General features: G+C 44.8%; 1 protein-coding gene across 2 annotated transcripts; it reads right to left on the reverse strand.

The window, feature by feature from the left end:
- Positions 1–1,485: 1,485 nt before the first annotated feature.
- On the reverse strand, positions 1,486–26,674 carry CDS2 (CDP-diacylglycerol synthase 2). 2 transcript variants are annotated; one of them, XM_082779380.1, is made up of 13 exons: positions 26,526–26,674; positions 14,343–14,491; positions 13,236–13,332; positions 12,956–13,053; positions 12,046–12,185; positions 11,561–11,619; positions 10,719–10,801; positions 9,358–9,445; positions 8,961–9,029; positions 8,075–8,227; positions 7,641–7,760; positions 6,920–7,023; positions 1,486–6,267 (listed from the first exon to the last, which is right to left on the reverse strand). In XM_082779380.1, the coding sequence occupies exons 1-13, from the start codon at positions 26,586–26,588 to the stop codon at positions 6,138–6,140; spliced, it is 1,353 nt and encodes a 450-aa protein (XP_082635506.1). In that variant the 5' UTR covers positions 26,589–26,674; the 3' UTR covers positions 1,486–6,137. The 2 variants fall into 2 exon arrangements, with proteins under 2 accessions (XP_082635506.1, XP_082635507.1); XM_082779381.1 differs by having other exon boundaries at positions 14,343–14,485; positions 26,526–26,671.
- Between the last annotated feature and the right edge of the window lie 252 nt (positions 26,675–26,926).

Below are 26,926 nucleotides of genomic sequence, written 5' to 3' on the forward strand. Positions count from 1 at the left end.
GGTTTGAGAATGAATGCACATCTACAGGACTTGTTTTTTCTTTAGAAACCACATCAGGCAGCCTATTCCTGGGATGAATGCTCCTGGAGAACTTAGGGCAAATCTCAACCTCCGTTGTTATTTTGTTTTACATCCTTCTTCTATCAGGATCTCCTGGAAAACACATCTGGATGGAGGGTTCCATGGCTGTAACAGACCTGCTCGTGGCAAAGGCAGCCTCAGTTTGAGGCTTTCTGCCCTGGTGGGTATAGAGCACAGTGCTAGCACCAGGACTGATGCCGGGATTTTGCTCTTTTGGATGCTTGATTCAATGAAATTGGCATAGGATGAGGAGAAACAAAGGGGATCTTCAGCTGAGCAGCTGAAACGCAGGCAGCGATGACGCTGGCCACAGAGGCTGTCAGATGACATGGCTGACTCACGGCAAAGTGTGGGCATGCGCTCTGCCCTGCCAGCCAGCCCAGGAAAACCCACGTTGCAGCAAGAAAACTCATTCAGTGGCAGAAGAATAAGGCAAAACTGCTGCAGAGGTCAAGAAAACATGTTTTAATATAGCTCTCCATTCCCTATCTAGCCACTACATGCACACAGGGGATTAGAGGTGACGTCTTGAATTACACAGCTATCTATTCAGTTGCATTTTGGTAATATGCAAGAAGAGAATGATTTCTTAGTCTGTTTTCCAAAAGACTTGATACTGAGGCATCTTTCAAGACCTCTCAGTAACAACGTGTAGTTGTTTCAGAGGGCTGCTGAATATTGCATGGTGCTGCTCAGCAATTTTCTTTTTAACCAGCCAATTTCTCCAGGGAAGATGTATTGCAGCACAAGATTTGGGTCCTTAGAGTCAATTTTGCAAGTTTGCTGTAAGGGAAGATATATTTTGGTTTTCTTGGAGGATTAACTTGTCTCAAAATACCCAGACAGCATGACAGGAAGCAAACAGAAGTCTGCTGATTGCTTGGTTTAGCTTAGTTGATAAGTCAAACAGTCAAAATAACACGAGAGCTAAAAATAATACATTTTGCTGGGTAAACAGAAGGATTCTGTCCTCCTAACCCAAGCAAGCCAGGAAAAATGGATGAAATGAAGCAGTAATTTATGCTAACCAGATTTACAACAGGTTTTCATATTCCCAGCAAAAACCTGAGGGCAAAATGAGCTGATTTGCAGGGCAGGTCTGTGTGATCTAATTGCTGATTCCACTCCAAACCACGCTGGAAACCCAGCCACTTGTCCCTCGTGCAGGACACAGACGGTCGCTACCTGCGTGCTCCATCCATATACAGCCTCCATGCACATGTTTGCAGCCACCAGGTCTGCTCTCGGGAAGGTTCCCGAGGAAGGCAAACTATGGCACAACAAATGAAGGAATACAAAGATTATTGTTCAAAACAGGCTGAGCTGCTTTTGCAGAGCATGGAAAGGAGGTTTCCAGAATCTCCCCAACATCTTGCCAACAGCACTGAATAAAACTCCACTACAGATAGTGGAACTTATATTTATTTAACAGTAACATATGGTATATAAATAGGGTAAATACTTTAAAATATACAATATATCACATTCGGACATTCGGTCAAAGATAGGCAATTCTACATGTGTAGCTAAAACATTACTCAAAAGAACAATGCACAGAGAAAGAAGCAGATGGTAGAAACACATCAGGTCTGGGGAACAGGAGCACGCAAAAATTACAGTAGTACAAAATGCAGCTCAGGGGCTGATTACAGAGGTCAGGAACCACAGGAACTGTCACGCAATGCTTTCTGCAGTACTTGCCTGTCCCCAGGAAGGTCTGGATGAGCCACAGTGATGGTTTCCACACAGCTTTGCCCTCCTCCTATAGAACCAAGCCAGTCAGAGGAGGTGGGGAAGGAAGAGACCAAAGCCTGGACGCATGCCTGGATCCCACCAGTCGTTCTCAGGGGGACATGCTGCATGCATGAGGAACAGGAGATGCCTTAAAAATACTGGCATTTCCCAATCTGGTGCTAAGTGTTGACTGATGCTGTGGGATTTTTGGCTTCACGAGCCGCATGGGCTGCCCCCTCAGATCAGCGTCAGCAGACTCCTGAGCCCATCACCACAAAGAATATCTGAATAACGCAGTGATGGGTATAGGACATGACACCATACCCAGCAACTAGGTTTTAATGTTTCAGTGAGCACTGCAGGCCCCAGCCTGATGATGCAACTGATCTATAAACAAATCTGGGCTACAAACAAACTCAAAGAAGCAAATTCCCATCAGAGTAAGCCAAGTGCTCAACTACACACTCAAGCTGTGAGCAGACCAGCATCCAGCCCATTTCACTAAATGACCTTCGCCCACCAGCAAACACCACGAACGTTTAGTTACCTCACTGGGACAGCTAGCTTGTTACACTATGCAAAAGCACCTTTCCACCATGTGTCAGCTCTTTGCTTATTAAATACACTCACATCCATCTCTGTCTGCTCCAACTGGAAAAGCAGTGACTGATTGTGAGGAGGTGGTTTTCAAACCACCTGTCCCCTCCCAAGGCAGCACTTCTACCTTCGTAGGCTTGACATCAGACAAAACCCACTTTTCTCTTTCTCCTGACCCAAGCACCCACACCAGTCAATGCAGTATCCCCCACTGGTTTACTTTCCCAGTTATTTCCTTCTTGCTGAGCAAAAGCATGATGAACACTTCCAGCTGTGGAGTCCCCTGTGATCAAAACTACTGTGCAATGCCAAGCTCAAGCCCTGCAGCTGGAGAAACTTTACATGAACATCCCTGCACTGCTTTAGTTAGACACCCCTGGTGCCTGCGTGGCCTCTGCAGGAGCACTAGCTACATCAGCTTCCCTCCAAAACTACATTCTTGCAAGAGCTGCAGCATGGCCACGGTCCTGCCAGGCATAATGCAATGCAAAGAGCTGCAATATGTCTTGCTGCACATCCCTGTACACACATTTGGCATCACAGCTAATACCTCCTTTAGGAACAGCCAGAGCCAGTAACAGTAGTTTTTCATTTCCTCTAACTTTCTAGATATAACTTGAAATATTTACAGCAAACTAAAGCCAATCCCAGGCTGGGGTGATGGGGAAAACCCACCAAACACTCTCCCAGGCAGCATGCTGTCACTAAGAGCTGACCAGTGCTACTATATACACTCTCAGAAGTGGTGCAGAAGTCAAATGGGTTTACCAGCCATAGTCTCAGCATGACAGAGGACATGCCATGGTGCTCACCAGTATTTTTCAGCAAGACCAGCTATACAGCTTGCAGATGATCTTATCATCCCTCATCTCCCTCCCTTCTTCCTCCATTTCCCAAACGGATGCACTGTTCCCATTCAGTTTACTAAATTTTAGTGTAGGATGCCAAACCCTTTCCACGTATCTTTAGCCTTCAGCATCAAAACAGGTTTGGAAGACCAGCTGTCCACTGCACTGCTGGGGAGGAAGTAATATTAATAGAATAGAGCTGCGCAGGAAACCACCCACACTGCTGCAGCTTCTCTCTCAGAACTATGGAGCCATTAATGCAGCTGCTTTGCCCTCCAGTGTCTACATGCAGTATTGCACCGTTAAAAACGACCCCAATGCTACTCAAATCAAAAGCATGCACAAAGGTTTCGGGCTTTTGCCCCACTAATTACAACTAAAGAAGTCCAAAAGGTTCAAAGCAAGATGAGCAGGAGGCTAGAGACCCACGTGAAAAATGCATTGTTATAAAGAGCATTACACTTTTGTAATATTTATCAACACTGTAGCTTCTTCTGATGACTGACTTAGGAACCAACAGGGCAGTACAAGGGATTTTGGCAGATGTTGACATATGGCAGGGAGAATCCAGAAAAGCACCAGCTTGTCTGACCACAGGGAAAGCTGCTTTTCAGGGTCTACACAAAACCTGGTCACTTCCACATCTATTCCCAGTTCAGGTACTCCTTCAAGTGTCCTCCCTTTGCCTAGTTAGACTCGGACAAACCATTGTAAAATGCAGTCCAAACATTTTCTCTGGGGTGAAGCAAGATGGAAACACCTTAATTCTCCCCTCCAGCGAGCTTGGACCAATATCCTCTAAGTCAACACAAAATAAATCCCTTCCTGATTCTAGCTGGAAAAAATCAGGCTCCATAACTAGTTTAGGAAAGCCTCTACACAGTTGGTGTTAACCAAATACAATCCTGAATTGGCTCCATCTTAGTGGTTCTGGCCTCTCTCAGAAGCCTCTCTCTTCAGCACCATGCTGAAAATACTTTGTGGAAACAGTTCCTTCTTCTCCACAATGCATGCTCTTGATCAATACCTGTATTTGCAGTGCAATGGGCACACACTTCCGCCCCACAACTCCTGTTTAGGGAGATGAAGCAGAACTTTTGACACATAAAGAGTTGTATAGAAATGTAAGAGAGGTGTTGGTATCTATTCATGTAGTTACACATGCACACGTGCTCTCCTGTCCACTCTTTTAGGGTAAATGAAAGCAACAGCAGAATCAGAATACAGAGTATGAACCATGAAATATTTTCAGGTTTTTTATTTTCCATCGATGCTTAGATAGTTTGCAGCATGTACATGTCTCCATATGTGGGGTGGTGTTGGTGTATAAGGTTTATATCAGCAACTGTTTGATAACAGCAATGTACTTCTGTATTATCTTTCCCTGTCACTCGTTCCCCAGGTTAAAATAAGGTAAAGTTTCTCTCTCTTGTGCACAAACTATGGAAAGAAGTAAAATCAGATTCACCTTGTACACGGGAACATTGCATAAGGTCTAGTATAAACTGAAGATATTTTCACGATCTGATCACAAAAAAAAAAATAGTTTTACAATCTCTAGGGCTCTCATTTTTAAATAATATAAAAGTATGACAAAATAAAGGAAAGTACTTAGGTACTTAGATAAAACCTCTAACTATTAAGTGCAACCTATTTTTGACAAGATTTAGTAAGCAAAGCAGGACAGAAGCCTGCAGGTGAATGAACCCAGACTGAAATGCAACACAGACCGTGATAAAACTCAGCAGCACAACATCCAGAACTCAAGTAACGAACGGGTGATAGACATGATCCCTGAAAGAAAAATGAAATACCCAGCTGACAGCACCAGCAGGGTGCTGGAGCCCCAACCTGCAAACTTCAGAAACAACACCAAGTTGGAAACTGCTCTCCAAATCAGGCAAAATATCCAAGTGTGGGATTTCCAAACATCAAGAAATGAAAAAAAAAAAAGTGTGGTTCAATGTTTCTTAAAGGTTATTTAACAGAGGAAAAAGGAACCAGGTTATTTAAAAGCTTGTTCTTACTTGGCAGGATTTACTCAATGAAACTTCAGTGTTCTCTAAAACCTATTTACTCAATTCAGTTTTGAAGCAATCTGAACCTCCCACATTCCTATGAGCAACTATCAGCTACTTAATTCCTTGTCCCTGGTTTATTTCCAATTTAATAGGTTAAAAAAGATCTTCTTTGTCAAAACACCAGCCATAAGAGGAGAATGTGGGAGGCACTTGCAGAAACAGCAAGTGAAAATAGATACACATGCCTGGCTGGGCAGAGGAAACATAGCTGGATTAGTACAAAGTTCTCTTCCAATTAACTGAGCCTTGTGCTTGCCATGCAGAGACTCCAAGGAGTCTGCACACAGGCGGGTATGTGGATTTCTGGGAAAATGAACATTGCGGTCACAGTTACCGCCAGGCAAAATGATGGTCTCCAGAGCTGCCATTATGAATGCAACCTGGCACAAAAGCCAGGGAAGCTGCACAACTTCACCTTCCCTGCTGACTTCCATGCGCAGAGGCAATTGTACGGGAAATGTTTTGTGTATTCCCTGCATCCACAGGAAATTGAACTTTCTGCCCACATGCATCGAAGTTTAAGAACAGACCATGAGGACAGTTGTACCCTCTTACTTCACCCAACTCCTTCCAAGTCTTAATTCCTTTCCAGCTACAAACTCAGATTTGCTCATTTGAACCAAAGCTATATAAATATATTATATAAAAAAATAACAAACACAAATGCAAACATTTACCAAGAAAGGAAGAAAAGTTACAGTGAAATGAGGCCTTGTTATTGTCTTAAATCAGGCAAGCCAGAAATTTCCTTGAGGAGGCTTGTCCGTTTTCAGTCCCATTCCAATCACGTGGCTGTCTATGCATCCTCCAAACTACCTAACATACCCTTGTCAACAAGGTGTGCTTTTAGTGTGTTGAAGATGTGGAGCTGCTGGTCTGGCCGCAAGGTTAAGAACTGCTGGATCAGTTTGCTGGGGTTAGGACCTCTGAAACACAAAACCAATCGTTACCAGTGAGTTGTACTGCTAAGTCTCAATGCTCTGGGAACCCAAATGCAATTTCATCAAAAAAACAGGCTTGAAATAATATGTTGCCCATTACTTCAGTGGTTCTACCCAGGGAGCTATTTCAGAAATGTGGAAATGGATTCAAAAGGCATATGATGCTGAACTGTAACCAAACAAATCAAATCTGTTTCAAGAGGGCTGTGGATTTTTCCCCTATTAACAGATGCAAAAAGCCAAGCAGCCACATAAATTCAGCTCCTCAGCTCCTCCAGTACATCTCTGTGCATCTATAGGCTTTCTTCTGTGTTTGGTTACAGAACATTTGCACACCACAACAGAATTAAGATTTTTCTGCTTGATCAGTTCAGGGGAAACCTTGTTCAAGATTCACAGGTATGCAGAAGGGACATGGAGGAGAGGACTGAAATAACAGACCTTAGGAAAACAGGTTGTGTTCCCAACTCTGCATGATCCTTCTGAGACATGCTTCCCTTGTTCAACCCCCGAGTCCCCCTCTGTCTTGTATTTCTGAATGTTAATCTCATGGGGATACCAACAGTCTTGTATTGCAAGCCCGTATGTCATTTGAACTTGACAGAGCCCCCAAACTTCACTGGGAAACAACTGATACCTGATAAAGCTTGCGATGTACACATTAACAAAGGTAGCCATCAGGTACTGACAGTCAAAGCGATCCATGATACCTCCATGCCCTGGGATTGTGTTGGCGAAATCCTAAACAAAACAGAAAGGATTACACTGAAGTTTCAAATGCTCGTTAACTGTACTTGATTACAAACATCCAGGCACTACACTCACATCCTTGCTCTAATTTCTCCCAGAAGACAAAAGTTAGAAATTCTGCTTGACCTCTCCTTGGTTTTTAAAAGTTTCTCCTTTATGAAGGCCACCAGCGCCTGAGGGACATAAAGCCTTAACTCATCTACCACTCAAAGGTCAAGGAAGGCTAATGTTTATCTCTCGCAACTCTGTCCCGCCTTTCAAGTCATCTTAGCTGCACAAAGACTGTTTATATGAAAACCAGACTGCAAGGCATCAAGGGAAGGCTCAGATTGCAAAATATCCTGACTGGGTTTTTGTTCCTCTACATCAAGTTCTGCACCAAAGCAGTGTTTAGAATATCACAGCTGAAATTTTCAGCTCTCTCCCCACACCCAAACAGTTAAAATGAATTGTATCATGTCCCCCCCCAACTCATTTGTGACATTCTCTTCCTTCCCAGAGTTCCCAACCTGCCACTCACTCCTTGGAGCACAGACTGCTTAGAGTGGCAGCAACCGCTTTTTAACTTTAAAAATGTAAATGACCTTGCAGAACCTGGGAGTCCTCACCTTAATTTTGAAGGCCCTCTTAAATCCACTAGCAAAGAAGCCTCCAAATGGCCCAATAAGGGAGGCAAAAGTAGACAGTGCAATACTGTGGATTTGGAATGGATACATCCGGACTGTCTTCTGCAGGAAAAAAAAAAAAAACACATCAGAGAAGGATTTCCATCAAGAACAGTACTGCTCACTTCCTGCCCTTCTTTCTGTCCTAACCAGGCTTTAGAACAGCTAGTTTTCAAATGGGTTCATGTCCCACCAGACTTGGGACAATTGCTTTGGGTCTTAAACCCACATAGGTCATCACTGAATTCACCCTTCTTCTGGATGTACCATCATCCCTTGTCACGTTCCTTTGAATACCAGCAAAATAAAGCCCTGGTCTATTTTCCTGATGTTCCTATCCCAATAAATAAGACCTCAATCAGAAGACAGAGTCCTACCCAGCCCACCACGGACTGCAGCACCAAGGGGATGTTGTACTCCTGTAACTGGAACAGCTCTGATGGCTCACAGTCCACTGTAAAGCTGTTGGTGTCATTGTTGAACTCCACGGGACAGGTGAAGCACCGGTACCCAGACATCACATAGGACAGCTTGAAGGAGAGAGAAAAAAAGGTGCAGTAAGAGAAAGCAAGATTAATATTTATTAATATTTTCCTGAGCAATGACGCAGAGGTGCAACCAAGGGAAAAGGCCACTCAAAGAGTGAGGAGGGAGCCACACTCCCAGCTTCATTAAGAAGATTACTTTCCTGACAAGCAGCAATTGGCTAAAGGCAGAGTGAGGATTGTTGTTTAGTAAGTGCATGTGTTCAGCAAGCAGTGATCAGAGCCCTGGACAAACAGGCTGAGATAGGCTGCACTATTTGGATGAGCGGACGGACACAACTAGACACGCAGATTATCACAGAAACAGGTAAGAATACTCAAAGAACACTGATTTCCCCACACAGCCTTTGAAATGATGCACAGAATTCATCCAACAGCAGCCCCAGAAGTTTTGGCTACCCATGTACAGCACCTGTGGAAATATTACAGTCTCTCCCTTTCAAGAGACAAGGGAGAATGTTTTAAGCACAATTATTCTACTGAAAATGTCACAGGGTCTAACAGGGACTAAAAACTTCCTCCAATACCCTGCTCCATCTGCAGAATCTGCATACAGCACATAACACAAACATCCACCAGTTCAAATCCTGGCCAGTAAGGAAAACAGTTTCTGAGAAGAGCCAGAAGAGCTTAAAGCTTGGGTGCATTTTTTAGCCAAAACCATGTCAACTTACATAGGGAAAAGACCAAAAAAATAAGCGCCATGATTGCTACTTACCAGCAATCCAAACAAAACAGTGGCAAAAAAACCTCCAATAAAACCCTCCCAGGTCTTCTTTGGGGAGAGCTGCCGGAGGGAGAGAAAGAAGGGGATAATTACAAACTGTGCATTTATGGTCACTGCCACACACCTGTGCAGTCCTTCCTTGCTTGTGAATTGCTGAGGTAAATATAAATTGGTGCCAACAGCCAGAGTTTGGTCAGAACCTGACACTAACATCTTGGACTGAAATGGTTCATTCCACTTCACAACCTCAAAGACTGAGGCATGCACCAAGTCTGATTTGGAGACTTGCTTCAGACCCATAATAAGTCACACCAATGGAGATCAGAACACAGGACTAAGACCTAAAGAAACCAAAATGCCATCTTTTGTCCAATATAGAATTACAAACCTTGATGAGCGGGGTGCGGCCAAAGAAGAACCCAAACATGTATGCCATGATGTCATTGCAGATCACACAGGAAATTGGGACAATGAACCTAGATGGGCGAAGAATCAAACTGTTGGCAAGTACCAAAATCAGACAATTCCAACTTAATTAAATGGGTAGTTGTTTTGAAAGATGTTTTGCAGGGCCATCATATCAACACCTCCCTATCCAATGCAATCTCACATGGTAGAAAATGACTCTAGAAAAGCCCTCAGAGCAATCTGGGGGGTTACTCCAGTGTTCTGGACTAAAGAGCACGTTGTGCACCCAGAATGGCCTGTTTTAATTAAGCATATCTTCTTCTGTCACACGACATGCTGTTAGATAGCCACCTCCTTTCCTCCCAGAGGGGCTGCATTTTCACTGGAAGCAGGCTGCTCACAAAGCACTCTGGGACAGCTGAGGTGCACACGGAAACATGCAATCTTAAAGCAGTTAAAATTAGTTCCTGGCATTGCTGGTTTGGAGAAGATGGAGCCTGACAGCCCCACCACGAAAAGGGCTTCCCCTCCGTATTGCAACTGTAGTAAGCTGGTGAAGGTGCCACACTGCAATTTCCTTTCTTTCACAGCACCGCTTTTAACGTTATGCTGGCAGCTCTACCCCAAATCAAGTGCTGAGCAGAATCCTGTTCATTTGCTAGACATGGGTGGACAGAGGAGGTATCTACAAAGGCCTAGCACTGCATGAAATGTCCCTGCATCCTGGAGCAATATTCAGATGCCTCTCTACTGCTCTCTATACTGACAAATAGCACAAAGCAAGTCCTAAGTTGCTGAGGCATCATTCAACCTTTTGCTTTTTTATTCTGAACAGGTTAGTCCCTGATAGGAAGGACTTTCTCTCTTTAGCCACTTGTTTTAAAAAAAAAAAAAAAAAAAAGTTTTAATTCAGAACATGGTAAGAAGACTCCAGGAAGACCTTATGGTGGCCTTTCAGTATATAAAGGCGCTTATATAAGAAAGATGTGGAAAGACTTTTTATCATGGTCTGCAGTGAAACAACAAGGGCCAACGCTTTTAAACTGAAAAGGGACAGATTTAGATTGGATATCATGAAGGAATATTTTTACAATGAGGGTGGTGAGTCACTGGAACAGGTTACCCAGAGAATGTGTGGATTCCTCATCATTGGAAGTGCTCGAAGTTGGTTTGGACAGAGCTTTGCGCAACCTGATCTAGTGAAAGAAGCCCCTGCCCACAGCAGGGGGTTGGAAAAGATCATCTCTAAGGGTTCTGTGCAACCCAAACCATCCTATGATTCTAAGATAACCTATATAAGGCTGCAGAAATCAAAGCAACTCAGAATACATGGCAACTCACCATATCATTCCTTCAAACAGGTTGTGAATGATGAGGTGCGACTGGGTAACAACAATTAGCAACGTCACATGGGTCCATCCAAACTGGAAGAGAAGACAGCATGCAGTCCAGCCTGCCTAAAGACCCTGCTCACACACGTCACTGGCATAAATCTGATGCTGTTAGCTATCTCTCGGACAGAGAATGGCTCATGCACATGTGCATTTCTAGCATGCACCTTCACCATAACAAACATGAAGAGGCATGATGAGCAGAGAACAGTTATCCCTAGTAATTTACAGGCATGTTCTTCAGTTCAAGCCCAGAGCTGACCTTCACTGGGCAGGCTTCTGCCAGACCAAGTGTTCTTTAGCCCACCCCTCTCTCATACATCTCACTCAGCCTTCTGACTAATTGAGAAGAACAAAAGGCCAATGGATATCCAAGCTGTATCCCTGTGTGCTGATTATACTGAAAAGCAAAACTAACCATGTTGATTAAATATGAGCTACATCTTACTGATGTTTGAGAAAAGGGAAACATAGCCAATACACCCTCATGGCAACCTACCCTCAGTACAAGAGTCATATAGCCTTGTGCAGTCATGTCAGCTTGCAGAAAGTTTCTTAAGAGCATCCACCAGCGCAGAGAGAAAAGAATGCATGACTACAAGGAAATTCAGTCAGGACATCTCCCTAAACAGTTTGCTCACAGTAACTCTTCTTCAAGGTAGTGTTACAATGCACAGCCAGCACAGAAGCATGTAGTGGAACATATTTATCTATATAACATTTTCAAGCAGCCTATGTTATTGATTCTTTTGCCTCCAAATGGGGGCAGCCAGTCCCTGTATTTAATCTTACCATATAGAATTGGAGGCGATAATGTTTCTTCACCAGGCTCAAGACAAACATGCAAAAACCTGGTGAGAGACAGAAGAAAAGTGAATGAGGGGGATGTTTTTTCAAAAGTAAGAAACACTTTTTTTTTTCCTCTTAAGAGAGCATAGTGCACAGCTCCTTAGTTTTTTTTGTTTGGTTAGTTTGGTTTGTTTTTTTTTTTTTTAATAAAGCACTATTATCTGGAAGTCACAAAATATTGTTGCCTTCAAATTATTCTTAGACAAGTAAACATCAAGCCTAACTGTCCCATACAGTTTAGGCAGTATCCTTCTACAGAGCCTCATGCAAGAGATTTGTCACCACGCAGCCAATTTACAACGTCAATGAAGAGCAGAGATAATTTGATATAGATACTGCATTGGATACTATACGAGACAAGGGTAGTTCAAGTAGATTTCTTCCTCCCAGTCCAGACAATTTTAACCACCAGATAACATGGTCTTTACCTGTTAAGTACAGGGCAAAAGAAATGAAGCGGTGGTATTTGCTGAGAATTCGCAGGGGCTCCTCCCTCTGAACCAGGGTGAAGAAATAATCTGTCACAGTCTCACCATAGAAAAAGTAGTTAACGCAGAGCAAGAAGTACCTGTGGAGAATGCAGATGCTCATTAGCAGGAACTCTAAAAAGCTCCTGAAGAAACACAGAAAGTGGCTGATTCCTAAGGTCTTTGTATTGTTCTGATACCCTGCAAACAGACATCCTGAAAGTGACAGCCAGATCTTTAGTTCCTCCAGTTTAGAAACATCACCTTCATTTCAACTAGTGGCTACATCACTCAGCCCCACTTTGCAATGGATTATACTATCTGGGTTTGGTTTTGGCCTTCTGATGCACAAGGACTGTCTGCCTTTAGGTGGCACTCCTCAACAGGCCTCTGTGAGTGAGCTCAAGCACCCTAAAAGAAAACAGCCCATATATCCTAAAAGCGCTGCTCCTGCCCTCTCCCCAGACTTCTCTTCTCTGGCAGACAGTTGCTCAGCCCAGCTGTGTCCCAGTGTTCGCCCCTGCTTCACAACCACTTACAAACTTCCACCCACCCAAGTAACTATCTGTCTCTTAGTGGTGACGGCTGTCAATACTGTCCCTTGCACAGATCATGGGATTCTAAAGCCCACACTTCATAAACAACGGGACAAACTTTATCAGTATGGGCTCTTTCAAGGTAGCTGATATATCAGGATTTAGCGAGGCTTTTTCTTACAAGAGCCGCTAACACATGACACTGGTCAACACACAACAATCCCATGGTCTCTGGTTTGGAGGTAGCCAGATGAACCCCTTGCTGCCTCCCTGCAGTGAGGTGAAGCATTATTGCTGCACACAAGCATGGGGAGGGGAGTAGTCACCCTACTCACCAGCTGAGCGTCCTGAACCAGGGCAGGTCGTATGAGTGATACACATTATATCCAATAGTGATAATCTCATGGAAACATTTGATCTGGACACACATCACCTGCACAAAGAGAGAGTGGCAAGCTATAACACACATTTGTTAAATACCTCCTTCTGCAAGGATATTAAAAATGAAAATACAATATCAAAACAAAAGTCTCTGAGCTGCCAACCCCATCAGTGGTCCCAGCAACCTTCTCCCCTATTGCTGTGAGCATAAGGGCATCTCTCTGGAGCACTTACTATCATCATTAAGACCATGGGTCCCAAGTAGATGATGATGAAGAAGAAGGTGATCATTGCCAGAGTGAGGATGCCTCTTACCCACCAATTCTTCCATCTAGGCCACAGAGAAGGAAAGAAGTTAGAGAAAGACAAAACAAAGCAAGGAAGCAGGACAGCACCACTGTTCTCTGCACATCGTAAGCAGGAAACTGAGCCCCGGAAACCCCAAATTTCTTTTTGATGCTGCCAAAAAGCAGCAAAGGGAGACCTTGATTCACTGACCAAGGCCCTGCTGCAGTAGCTGCAAGGCTACAGTTCAGTTCAATCTTCCCTGCTATGAATGTCATTAATACAGAAAACATTAGTCTGGAACAGAGCCTCTCCACGGGCACTGAAATGGGATGGAAGAAGTGTTAGTCCCTGTTCTACTACAGGTTTCCCACACCTTGGACAAGCTGCATGATTAGTTCAAATAAAATAGGAATCACTACCTCTCCCTGCACTTCTTTTCGAGAGGAGACATGGGTCCTGATGTGTCGTGCCTTGCTACTCTCTAAGAAATCCTGCCTTGAGTCTCTCCCAGCCACAGAGGACATCTGGGAGAAATGCCTTCTCCTGTGATATGAATAAGGTTTTTTGCCCCAAAGTAGCATGCAGAAGCCATTCACAGTTTGTTCTCAGATCTTGTCCTTATCAGCACATTTTTCTCATGCATTCCTACAGAAGTGGGTCACACCAGCAGTTAAAAACCACCATGGTTGAGTACTGAAAGTGCTATTAAAGCTGAACACGTCTTCTGCCCCACTGAGGCCTCCTTTCACCTTTCAAGACTAAGCACACAACAAGGCTGCCCTCCCACAGCACTCCTCTGCCCCAGTCCTCTCCCACATACAGCAGCCCTGAGTGCTGCACTCTGCTCTCCCCGCTAACGTCACCATCACCTTCTGCTTCCTGTGGCCTCAGGGACACCTTCCTGTTTGCATGTCTGGGAAGGAGAGCGCAGCACTACTGGGAGCTGCTTATTCAGGTTCCATCAGCCATCACCATGCTACCAGGGCTAGAAAAGCCACAGTGAAGATGCAGGAGCCCTGGCAGCAGAGGGCAAGAATGCTCAGTGAGGGCTACCTTGAGGACAGGTTGGAGAGAGCTCTGTTCAGAACCTCTGGAGTGTCATCCGATGTTGGCACAGGGGGTGATCCTCCAAATTCAGACTTGCTCTCACTGTCTGATGCTGTCTCTCCATCCAGCTTGTTCTCAGACTCTGACTCCTGCAACTTAAAGAGAGATAAAGAGCTTAACAAGGTACAATGACGACAATGAAGAAACTCAGACCAGCCCACAGGATGCTATACTTACTGCCAGTCTGCTTCTGCATACACGAGAGAAAGAGGGCAAGAAAACATTCACGAGGTTATACCCATGAGAAACAACATCAAGTGTTTTAGGTGATTTGGACAACGGCTTTTACTCTCTAGAACCCTCAGCAGCAGCTATAGGATCTATTTCCCCTGAACTGTTAAAGATGCCTCACAGTTGTTAAGAAGTATCTCCAAGTGCAGCAAGTGCTTAAGGGACACAAGCTTGTTAGCAGGAATTTTTACAAGGTCTCTCAAGCCCCAGGCAGATCTCCAAGTATCCAGCATCGCCCGAATTAGACAGAAAGAAAGGCCTCCAAGTAGACAGGCTCAAGGCTTCCAGACTTTTCAAGTGCAAACTTAATATGTGAGCACTAAAAATAACACTGAGCCCATCCTCAAAAAGCTCAAGAGGAAGAACATGGCTTATCGCTCAGGCCCCACCATCCTTTCTGGCCAAAGAAGAGACCTGTAGCGGAAAGAAATAGCATGTGCTTTCCCTGCCCCTGGTATTATTGCTCCAGCACCTAGCTCAGAGCAAAGTCCTGTATTTAGAGGTAAATAAATAAGGGTGAGGCTGGAGACTACTGAAGGCTGTGCTAGAGGCCGGTGGTGGAAAAAGGATTACGAATGACCTCCTGGCTCCCAGGCAGTCCCATGCCCTCTCCTCAGGGCTTTCTCCTCCAGTCCAGCTCAGGAATAGAGGACAGATCCAAACGTGCATGCTTTGCCCCTTATTTCAGCAGCAGAACATCATCCTGCTCCTAGACAGTACTTGAAGCAAGGAAGGAAAACGTCAATCCCAGGGGAGCACTTTTGCATCAGGCAGGCAGAGCCCAGGCCTCAGAGCATGGGCTATTTTAAAACTCACTGAAAAAAACAGTGTTTGCAGGAAAAGCCACAAGGAAGCCAAGCTGAAAAGTGCTGGGAGCACTGCAAACAAAGCGACTTCGTCCCTTTGGGCCACCTCCAGGCTTCCCCATGCTCAGAAAGGGGGGACCCCACCAAAACAAGCATCCCCTGGGACTGGCTTGCTGCAACCACATCAAGGGGTATTTGTGGTTCCCTCGAGCAGTAAGACTCGAGTAGCAGCTCTCTTCTTTAAGGCGGGAAAAGAAAAGGCCCCATCTGTAAGGTATCGATAGCTGTGGGCCTGGTTCCTAAAGCAGACAAGGACAGCCAGCTGCTATCAGATGGAGACAGCTAAAAACGTGACAGGGATTGCTTCTGGGGGCAAGTGAAGCGCCAGCACCGCACCAGTCACACCCTGCACTGCCTCTTCCCTGCCTGGCCCTCTGCTTGCTTCTGTCCATTCTCATTAACTGGGGATGAAGAGGAGAGCTAAAACAAACTCCTCTGCTGGCACTTGCAAGGGTTTGGAGAGTTGGTGAAGAAATATAGCTTGGCTTTATTTCAGCTGTGATTGACCTGTAAAATCCCCTGGTCCCACAGACTTCCAGAGAGATGCACTTCCAGAGAGTGCAGTTTAGCTGGGAACACTGAAAAGATCAAATCCATAAGGGAGCTGCAAATGGCAGCAAGTGAAGACTGGAAATAATAAAAGCTCCCCAAAGACCATGAGTATCACAGCCTACAACACAGCCAACACAGCACAGGTGAGAGGCACTACTGTTCTTAAGCAGGTTTGGGGAGAACAGTGCACTGTATTTAAATGTGAGACACTGACTGTGTCTCACATTGCAATGCTTTCTCTACGCTTTCCCTAAGAAAAGAATTCTCTAAAGAATTCCCCTGCAAGCAACCTGAATAACAGAGAAGAGCTTCACATCCTGCCTGACCAAGCTTAGTTCCTCCCTCTGGTCTTGTAAGTTACCTTTAGGAAAAGGAATCTTTGCTTCTTGTTTCACATTTTACAAACAGAAAAATTAATGTAGCTGATTCCAGTCAAGTGAGTAAGGAATTGCTTAGGTACTTAGCCCGTACAAATGATGCTGGTTACTCTCAAACCAAAAATCTGAAGTAGAATTTTAATGCAGTCCAAGTATCCATCATCTTGTGCAAGTCCCAGTCTCATTGGTCATGCAATAACAGGTCCAAGCCAGCCTCCCTGCATTTTATTCCCAAAGCACTACCATTGCAGGGCTAAGTGCAAAGCAGGCAAATTATTCCTTGCTTGTAGCCCATAGGATCAGAAGTTTCACAAAGTGCTCAGAGACCAAAAGGAAGGGAAAGAGCACTGATGTTTTCCTCTCTTCCACTCCTGGCCAAGAAAAGGAAGGATAAAAGCATCTGCACATGTCGCTCAAGCGACAGAGGAATTTGATGTTGCAACCTAACAGCTGCTGGGATGGGCAGAGCAGATCTCTGCCACAGCCCAGCCAATGGTTTCTTGTACAGACACTGATGTTGAAGCTAAAGGGACATAAAATAAATAATCAATTACCTGATCCACTGAATTACAGTGCAATGCTAAACCATACCTTGTGACATGAAATTATTTGGTCCCTAAGAGCAGGAGCAAAGCCTCATGGAATCAGTCCAAGAATGCATGCATCCCACTGTTCCCCACTTCACTCCCAGCAGTGGGAATTGGAGAGGCTGTGCAACAAATACACAATATGTGAAGCCCAAACAAACATTGCCACTTTATTTCCAGAGTTTCCAAAGTAAGGAATCAAGAGTTTTGTCAAGATAAAAAGACGTTGTTAAGGTGCAACGTTACATGCTGGACTCATTCCTGGTGCATGTCTTACTAGCTCAATTTAAGCCTGAAGGGAGTTGGAAAGAAACATTTCCTCTGATGGAAGAAATCACCAGTCAAACTAATGGCTAATATACATTTTAATGCCTTAATTTTGAAAACAACTGATCAGTTTCAGAAATCAGCTTTCCTCCCTACTTAGCTCTCTCCCTGAAATGGGGTGATGAGACTATATAGGACATTGTGCCAGATACAGGCCATGGAGAGCGCTCAGTAATTGACACTATTTCCATACCTTTTATGCAAAGTGCAACCATCAGCTTATCAACCATCAATTTAAGCAGCTGAGCGGGGTGCTAAGTAACTTGTTAAAGCCTGGGCATGATGCAGGTCAACCTAGAAGTCACAATTTGTCACCTTTCCCAGCTATTGGGCCTTACAACGTTCTTGGACCCTGCAACAGACATCTTTTGTGCCTTTTTATTGTTGTTTTTAAGATTCTTCCTAAAATCAAAGCCATTTAGCTACAGGTTACTCCTCACATACATCTGAATACCTTTGAGCCTCTTGTGACTTGGAGGCAGCACAACACTCACACCTAAACACTGCAATCTTGAACCTAGGTCTCATTCAACCAGACGCTGCTCAGACAAATAAAATCGCAGCCCCATCACCTTTCAGCAACCCCACCACTTCCCACTGGTGCTACTGCACCAAGACGTAGCTGTCTCCAGCTGTATTTAATCTGTATTCTCTTCCCACGTCCTGCCCTCATCATTTTTTCCTGTTAGCTCAGCAGGTGAAACATGCTCCGTCTCTCTCCTCCCAGTCTGAAAGAGGGCAGAGCACACAGAGAGCAAATGTGTAATGAGATGTTAGAAATTTGTGTGCATGGCGCAGAGCTGGGGAACAATTAAAGCCCATTAGTAAGAATAAAACAAGCTTTCTGTCCAACTACCTTGGAATCTGACTTTATTTTTCCCATTTCCTATAAAGAGTACACATTAAGTCTACTAAAACACTATCAGATGCAGTAGCTTTTACTGGCTTTGTTAGCAATATGGAGTTTTTAATTTAAGGGCAATTTTTTTTGTGTAATCTGCTTGTTCAGCAAATCCATCATTCCTTCAATTTGTCAGCTCAAATATTGAAAGCTGTTTTAAGAATCAGGAGAATAAGTAATGCAGGAATACAATCAAGATACAGCAATGTATATTTTACCTTAATTAGCTGACTTCTACACAAATAACAATGAGAAGAAAGAATAAAGCCTACAGATCTCTGTGAGGTTTTTCTCCTGCCTGGGGAACCAGAGCAGATGTGAAAAAGAACAGATACCTACTTGCTTGATACACATGTGAAATCAGTAGGTCTCGGCAAAATTTGTAAACAAATATTTTATCATGCTTAAAACAGATTCATGGAGAAATGAGTCGTCTCAGCTTTCTTTAAACAACTTAACTCCTGTAAGCAAGCAGTACAAAATTTGTGCTCACATTGCAAAAAGGCTTTCTTGCAGCAGAAGCTGAGTGCTTTTTTTCCCCCTAAGTATCCATGACATGATCTCAGTTGTCATAGGAACAAGTAAGCTATCTCACTGCCAAAAAAATTCTGCCCAACACAGAGATACAGTTAAGTATTCAATGCTGGTGGATTAAATTAGTCCAAGAAATTCCACTATTTGTGCACCTTCCTTGAAGCAAGGCGTTGCTTTATTTAGACTTCCTGCTAGACTTTAACAAAAAGCTGTGATGGAAAATGCTAATACACTGCTAAAGAAAAAAATAAAGTTGCTTTTTGAGGCAGTAAAATTGACACATAGAACAACAGTGGCCAACTGTATTAAAGCCTCTGCTATTCTCACCTCTGAGCATGTTTGCAGGCTCTAGGCCGACATGATTAGTCTAATGGATACAAACCCAGCAGCCTCAGTTATAAAAATCTCCATGTTCTGCAAAAGTGGCTTTATGGCCCATGTCCAGAAAAGCCGTCTGTCTTCCCCTCTCCCTTCCTCGCTGCTTTACCTATACAGCAGTGCTCATCTCCAACAGCTGCCATGCCACAAAGACCTCTGTCCTCAAGGTGACATCAAGGCAAAACATCTTCCCTTTGCTCCCTAATTACAAAATACTCTCTTCTAGTTGTTTACAAGCTTAGAAGAGTGAAACAAGGGAGAGAAGTTCAGAGACCACTACCACTAGAAGGAAGATGCACAAGTGCCCACACTTGATTCTATCAAGGTTCTAGAAAAGCCCAGCCAAGTGGGCACGAAGTATCTCATGCCATAGGGAGGTCTAGGGGAACACCCTTGAACTTCAGTGCAGTTATCCTCGGGCAATGAAATTCAAGTTTATCACATCTCTCCATCAACATATCCCACCACGCTAGTGCCTGCTCAATTCCTGAAAACTCAACCAGTGATGAAGGTCCGTTTTCATCTGTGTTGACATGGGACTTCCTTCTCCACCACCCCACAAAACAAACTCCAGTTGAAAGCACACAGAAATTAGGGCATGCCTATAAACTGAGACCAGTAGTGGATAACACCACAAAAAGCATAAATGTTTGCATTGACGCTGACATAACTAAGATAACACCTATTGTCATCTCATATCCCTGATGTTGCCTGCTTTGTTTTGATCACAAGCAAGTTCAGCTCACTGCTAGGATGTGACCAGGGGGTTGCATAGTTTGCCTTTAGCAGAACTGCCTGATATAAGACCCTGATCTCTGTGTCAGCAAATATGATTCATGCAAAGTTGCACATCCCCGTGATTCATTCGGCTAATCCTCTGCCTGGCACCCAAATTAGCACAAACTCCAGGCTCTGTTTATTCCAGGAAATCAAGAAGGTAAATGCATCAGCCTTCAACTCCTTCAGAGAAGCTACTGTACACAAAGAGTACAAAAATGCATTGCCAGTTCTGTCATTCCCCCAGAATTTCCTGCTGCTGAGAAAGCAACCTGCCTCCCCCTCTAAAACACTTGACAGAGATGTTTTGGAGGTAGGTTTTGGTGCTGGGTTCTCCCAGATCTAATTGGCACCTCTCTGCTATGACGGCATTTACCAAACCAACCATTGTTGTCCCTGCAGAAACAGAAAAACACATACATAAACAAGAAATAAATCTCCTAAGTGCCTTTTGGAGCCCGTGTCTGAAAGAGGCTACCCCACCTTGGAGCTGTGTCTGCACGGTTCTGCACAAACATTTCGATCTGTTGTTATTTTGAAGAGCTGTGAGCAACAAGAGAGAGCACAAACAGCTCTGCAGCAGTACATACTCTATTTGTATCAGAAGGTTAGTAAAGGAAAAGTCTATTTTTGTCGTCCGAAATGAGAGCTTGTATCATGCTACGGCTGATGGCTTCTGACCCTCAATTCCTCTGGAGTTATACGTGTTTTTCCAAGTCCTAATCAGAAACAAAACAAAGCAAAACAAACTAAACAAACAACAACAAAACTTCTGAGTCTAGTTAATTTGCTGACCGTAAGGTAATCAAAGAATCACAAAAATCATAGGTTGGAAAAACCCTCCATCTGCTCCAACTGTGATACCACCCTCTTGTTCACATTCCTCCATCAATCACTCCAGCTGGCTTTATTTGAACTAATCAAAGGAGGCATACCTGGCCCAGTATGTTTACATGTAATTCTCACAAACCCAAATCAACAAATTTCCGAAGACAAAGCTATCATTATAAACCTATAGGCTATTGAACGTCTTGTTCTAAAGCAAAATCTATTAATCTTCATGGTCCTTTATAAGCCCAGAAAATGTAAATCAGAGAAAATTCATGTGAAGCAGATCACCAACAGGGACACATACTAACAAATTTTGGGTGAAAACAACAGAGCTACTGATAGGCAGCTCTGAAATTTCTGCAGATGTGTCCTGCCCAATACAAAGAAAAGTGACAGTATTCTTTTCTTTCAGAAAGTAAAGACGTATCCTCTTGGAAATATCACGTCTTCACGTAAGTTGGTTTCCTAAGGCTTTTATCTGCATGCATAGTGTACCCTGGTGAACACCACTGGTCATTAAAAACAGGCAAATGGTTTTCTTGCCACATAACATGGGGTATGTGACTGATGGACAGTAAAGTCGGCCCTCTGTTTAGGGAAGGATACGGCATGGCACTGCTGGAAAGGGAAACACAAACATCTCCTCACAGCTCTCCCCTTCTCAGCACCAAGCATCCTTGCACTCACAAGAATCGCCCCCAGCATATCATTTGCAAGCACAGGGCTTCAGCAGTGCAAGCAGACATGAGTCTCATACGAAGCAGCTCATTTGAGTGCTGAGCAAGAGTCCTGACCCCAAACTGCAACGGCGGGCCAAAGACAGCACGAATACCTGTTGAGAGCCACAGGTGTGCCACAGCCTTCCTCAATCACCCTGTACCACACTGACTTTATGGTATACGATGCCATGACACAGCAGGGAGTGAAGGTAGACCACTGGGGCAGCACGAGAGGGAACTCAGTAAGAAGCTCCCAGATCCACTAAGACCCAGCGAGACACTTCAGAAAACAGGTCAGCCATCTGCCTGGAGGTAATGGCAACTTTTCAGATGCTGACAAGAGAGACGTGAGCTTAGAAAATGTAGCCCTCCAGGCCAGACAGAAATAAATCATCTAGTCATTAAATAAGGATGGGAAACACAAACCAGCCCTGTCCTTTCCAAAGGGCTGAATAACAGGGTTTAACCTCAGCGTTGACAGTCTCCATGCTTGCTCTACCATGCACAAATGCTGCACACACCTCCTTGCGGACTAGGAAGGAAACCCTATTTTCTTCCTTGCAGCTCAAGGTGGACTCATCCAGTCCTTCAAATGACAAAATCTTCTTGGGATTAAACTTCTCCGGCATCCCCAAAAATGTGCAAGGAAGTTGGTAGTTCAGAACAGTGTGCATTTTGCAAAAAGAAATAGTGGTCTAGTCAACCACCATCTGAAGGAAATTACAAGCAGCCTGTAGTTCTTTCATCAGCTCCACAGCAGGCCAGAAGCTGGCTTAGGTATTAAATTTTACAGCCAGTTATAATGAGCTCCCTAAGAAATGTAATCAGTCCAATTTCTCATTGCCACAATTAACAGTGACAGACAGCAATGCACTCCTGTTGGCAGTAACACATAAAACTGAACATTAAACAGCAAGGAAGGCTGAAATGTATTCTCACATCAGACCTGAGATTGTTACTATCTACAAAGAATAAATGAGGCTCATGCTTCAGCAGAAGCCAGACAAACTGATGCTCAGTATCAAGCCTAAAATCTTAAGAGCTATTTAAAAAATAAAACTTTGGGGTGGGTCTGAAAAATGGCTTGTAGTTCTGCCTCTTTTAACCATGGGTGAAAAGGAAGAGAGGCATCACGAAGGTGGTTTATTCATTCTGGTCTTTCAAGAACATCATCTTGTATCACAAACTCCCAACCACTAGGAGCTCTCCTGTGACCTGGGTAATAACAGGATTTGAAACCATTTAAGTCTTCATGGCTCCTGCACTGTTATTTCTCTACATCCCACACACACCTTCTCCTGAGCCAAACACCGAAACTGAGCTCCTTCATCCTTTCCAGCACATGCCAGGCAGCCCTTCACTCTCCCAGACCTAAGGGAGAGTTACTTGTCAGCACCAGCATTCAAACATCCAGCATTCGCTTCACTCAGCATCTTCAAGGCACTTTGGATCACTAGGGAAACCTTGCAAAATGCCTGGAAGTACAAGAATCACGAGGCTTGGATACCAGAGTCCATTGCTTTTCGTAACACAATATGAACGTATCCAGATAAAAAGTCATGTCACCAGTCCACTGAGCTGTAAAAAAAAAAAGTCCTCTTTATCAAATCCTTTCCAAAACCTTTCACCCTTGCACACTACATGCCTGCTCTTCAAGCCCTCGTGTCAGCAAAACAGCACTCCTTGAAGTCACTGACAGCTCTTTTCCCATAAGAAATGAGGATGACAAGCTGCTGTGGGTGCGACAAGGTGCCAAACGCTGCCCAGTGGAAAAACTCATCTGCATGGGCCATTGCACAAAAATGCCTGCCAGCACCGTGGCTGCACAGAGTATTTCCATTTGCTTTTGCAGCTGCCACCCCTCTGAAAGGGAATGGTATTTTCCAGAGATACACTGACTGCTGGTGACAAAGGGGTGGGTAAACAAAACCACAAGTGACGTAAGGGTGTGATGTGCAGCCCAGATAAGCCTGCCTCTCAACCATTCTGCCCTCCTCCCCTCCCATGGGACAGATGCCTGAGAACCCCCCTGGATTTTTATAAGCTCCCTTTGAGTATTGAAAAGCTGCAATAAGGTCACTCCAGAGCCTCCTCTTCTGCAGGCTGAACAGCCCCAGCTCTCCCAGACTTTCTTCATAGGAGAGGTGCTCCAGCCCTCTGACCAACCTCATAGCCCTCCTCTGGAACCATTCTAACAGATCAGGAAAACACACAATCAGGAAAAAGATAAGGAAAAACCTTCTGTTCTCCCTGTCCAGTCAAATGAAGCACAAGCCACTACTGAGGAATGATCTCAACATCCCATGGTCTAGTGGGAGGTGTCCATGCCTGTGGCAGGGAGGTTTGAACTAGATGATCTTTAAGGTCCCATCCAACCCAAGCCATTCTACGATTCTAGAACAGCAGAAACGTTCAGGAGCTGTGCATGCATTGTGGAACAATCTTCTTTTACACCTTTCCTATTCTCTTTGGAAAGTGGAAGAGAAAAAGTGATTTTGTGGGATGTACACAGCACAGGACAGAAGGCAGTGACCTCCTGTTTTACACAAGGAATGAGTCTGCCAAGCAAAGGGAAGAGTCTACAAAGAGCAAGAGAGGATGGAATCTATATGGAAATGATAAACTAGAACTTGTTTCAATCATCTAAGCTCAGTTATTTACACATGAACAGCAACAGTTAACAGCATTTAAGTTATTCTGGCTAAAAGAACAAATAACATCAATACAAGTTTCCCTGTTTTTTTTTGTTGGTGGTGGTGGTTTTTTTAGCTAGAGACATCAGACGGAGTTCACTGATCAAACACATGTTGCCTTCTTCCCTTTGGAACAAAGACTGTGTGCTGCACAACAGTTTTACAAAACCTGATTCTAAAATGTTCTTGCATGATGGTCTCAACTGAAGCAGCACAGTTTCAGCTCTAAGTATTGCTGTGTGCCAAAAGGCAGGAAAACATCAAAGCTGTGACACTGTACAAGGGTTAGAGGACCAGAATGTGAAACCAGCCTCCCTCTTTCATTATCCAAACAGAGCAAAGTGAAAACAAGTGCAAAATACAACTTTCTGGGTCTAATCTTGAAACCAACCTTATTGTTTATATCTCTTTAATTTCTTTCTTTTAAGAAACTGAGAGGTCTTTTCAGAAGACACAAGTTTTTGTAGAATACAACACACATTGCTAAATTATTTTTTGTGGCAATGCCAACTGAATGACAAGGCAGAAATGGGAATCTCCCCTCTTGACAGAAATACTGGCACATAATGCTCTGGGCAGGCTGAGACCACTGATAAACAGTACGAGCGCAAGCAATTTTGCTGTGTTGGTTTTATACTGATGTTATTCCCAGACTCTGCCAGGCGTTTCCCAAGCACTAAAACACAACAGCTTGATCTCAAGAGAGGAGAGAAAAATCTGCCACTCAAGTATACTGCCATGCAAAGTGCAATGCTGTACAGTTTTTCTAATGGCAGTATTGCTGTTACCAGGTAACCTCCTACCATGCTTGATTTTAGCAGTTTTGGGAAATTCTCTGCCTCCTGTAACTGCTTGCTAATGGTAAGAGACATCATGCTCAGCACCTCAGAGGAGCTGTTGCTCATTGGTTGAAAACATCTTTTTTTTTCTTTTTTCTTTTTTTTTTTTTTCTTTTGCAATTCATCTTAGCTACTTTAGGATGAGCAGTGTGACATAAATGTTCCCTCTCTCTTGTAAGGTGCTTCAAGTCATCAACTCCAAGGTAATATTAGAGGAGCCTTTTAGGAAGCTCATTATATGAAAAAAAGCATACTTGCCTGAAGACGACAAGATTGCACTCAAAATAGCGGCCCTCTGACCTTCTTTAGGAACACATCACAAGTAGCTAAAGCAAGATCACAGCTTGGCCGAGGGAGTTTGTTTGCATACCAGTTAAGCTGCACTGGTACTTCCAGGCTTCTGAGGGACATCTTCCAACTCCCACAAAAGTTCTGGAACATAAAAGTCCCTGAAGATTTTCCACTGCAAAGTAAATTCCAACTGAGACAAATATGCATATTTAGAGGTCAAGTTTTGCTCTATGCACAACAACGATGAAACAGAAGTGGTCCTATTTCTGTCTTTATGGAGGTCAGCAGATCTGGATGTCAGACAACTTCATGTAACGGTCAAAAAAAGGCAGAAACCTTGGATCCACATGAAGGCAACCTGTTCTTGATACTGTCCGAGCTTTCTGTTGAATTCCCACCCCAATGACATCAGAACAATAAAGCTTACCCAAACCTGACTGCACAGCGTCTGGCAGGTGTTAACCTGGCATTCAAAACAGCATTAAATGTAATACTTAACAGCATTAAATGTATTATTTCAATTGCAAAGGCAATTTTGCATGTGATTTCATCCTTCTCTGAATCGTGTACTTTATGCATCAGCAGAGGAAACCCATCAATATGATGCTACTAAGGGCAAATGGACAAGCATCGGGCTGCCCCAAAATACACACATTTAACAGGAAGGCAGTGAAGAACTGCTTCTCCCTCCTGGTTTTGCTCTCTGTGACCCTGCAGTTATTATTTACGTAGAAAAACTTTCTTTTGCTTGACTGCTCATCCCTCTTGTTCCCTCACACGCCGGGGGGGCACATGAGTAAAGAAGACAAGGGTGAAGCCGTGACTCACTGATGGCCAAGCTCGATGAACCCGACTGCGCTTGGGTTTTAAACAGGAGAGATGCTACAGGAAAACAGGCGGATTTCCTCCTCACGGCTGTCCTTCGGAAAGGCACAACCGGCGAATGTCACCAAACTACCGAAGTTCTACTGCGAACACGCATCTCGCTGCAGCACAGGGCACGCACTCGGGAACGGCACAGCACGGACCGGGCAGGGCACAGCACGGACCGAATCAGAGCCCCCCGAACCAGCCCTCCCCGGCCCGGCCTGGGCCTCGCCGGCTGCAGGCGGAGCCCGGGGTCCCCCCCCGCGGCCCGGGGCGCGCAGGCCGCGCTGCCCGCCCACCTCAGGCCCGCGGCCCGCCGCCGATTCGCCGTTGCCCGCCGCCCCCGGCCTGCTCCCCACCTTCTCCTCAGGCTCCTGCGCCCCGCCGGCCTCCCGGCCGAGGCGCTGCCGTAGCTCGCTCATGCTCCTGCTGCTGCTGCTGCTGCTGCTGCTGCTGCTGCTGCTGCTGCTCCTCCTCCTCCTCCTCCTGCTGCTGCTGCTGCTGCTGCTGCTGCTGCTGCCGCTGCCGCCGCCGCCGCCACCCCCCGCCCGCCGCCGTCGCCAGGGGGAGGCCGAGGGCCGCGCGCCGCCAGCCAATAGCAGGGCGCGGGATGGCCGCGGAGGTGGGGCTGGCGCCCCGGCGCCGCGTAGGCCGCGTGCTGACTGGTTTCTTCCGGGTGGGGGGCGGGACTAAAGGGGATGAGTGGCGTCGGGGTCTCTCGGAGAGCGGGGAGGCTGTCACGTGAGCGAGATCGGGCCCC

This window comes from Aythya marila, assembly GCF_965140915.1.
Source record: "Aythya marila genome assembly, chromosome: 26".
NCBI lineage: Eukaryota > Metazoa > Chordata > Aves > Anseriformes > Anatidae > Aythya > Aythya marila.

Bases quoted from the DNA above. Each gene is read 5' to 3' on its own strand.
- CDS2 (XM_082779380.1), bottom strand. From the start codon at position 26,588: ATGAGCGAGCTACGGCAGCGCCTCGGCCGGGAGGCCGGCGGGGCGCAG. The intron at 10,802-11,560 runs GTAAGATTAAAT...CTTCTCTTCCAG, and splicing joins ATCGCCTCCAATTCTATATG to TTTGGATGGACCCATGTGAC. The intron at 7,761-8,074 runs GTAGGACTCTGT...TTTTTCCTGCAG, and splicing joins TGCAGTCCGTGGTGGGCTGG to AAGACAGTCCGGATGTATCC.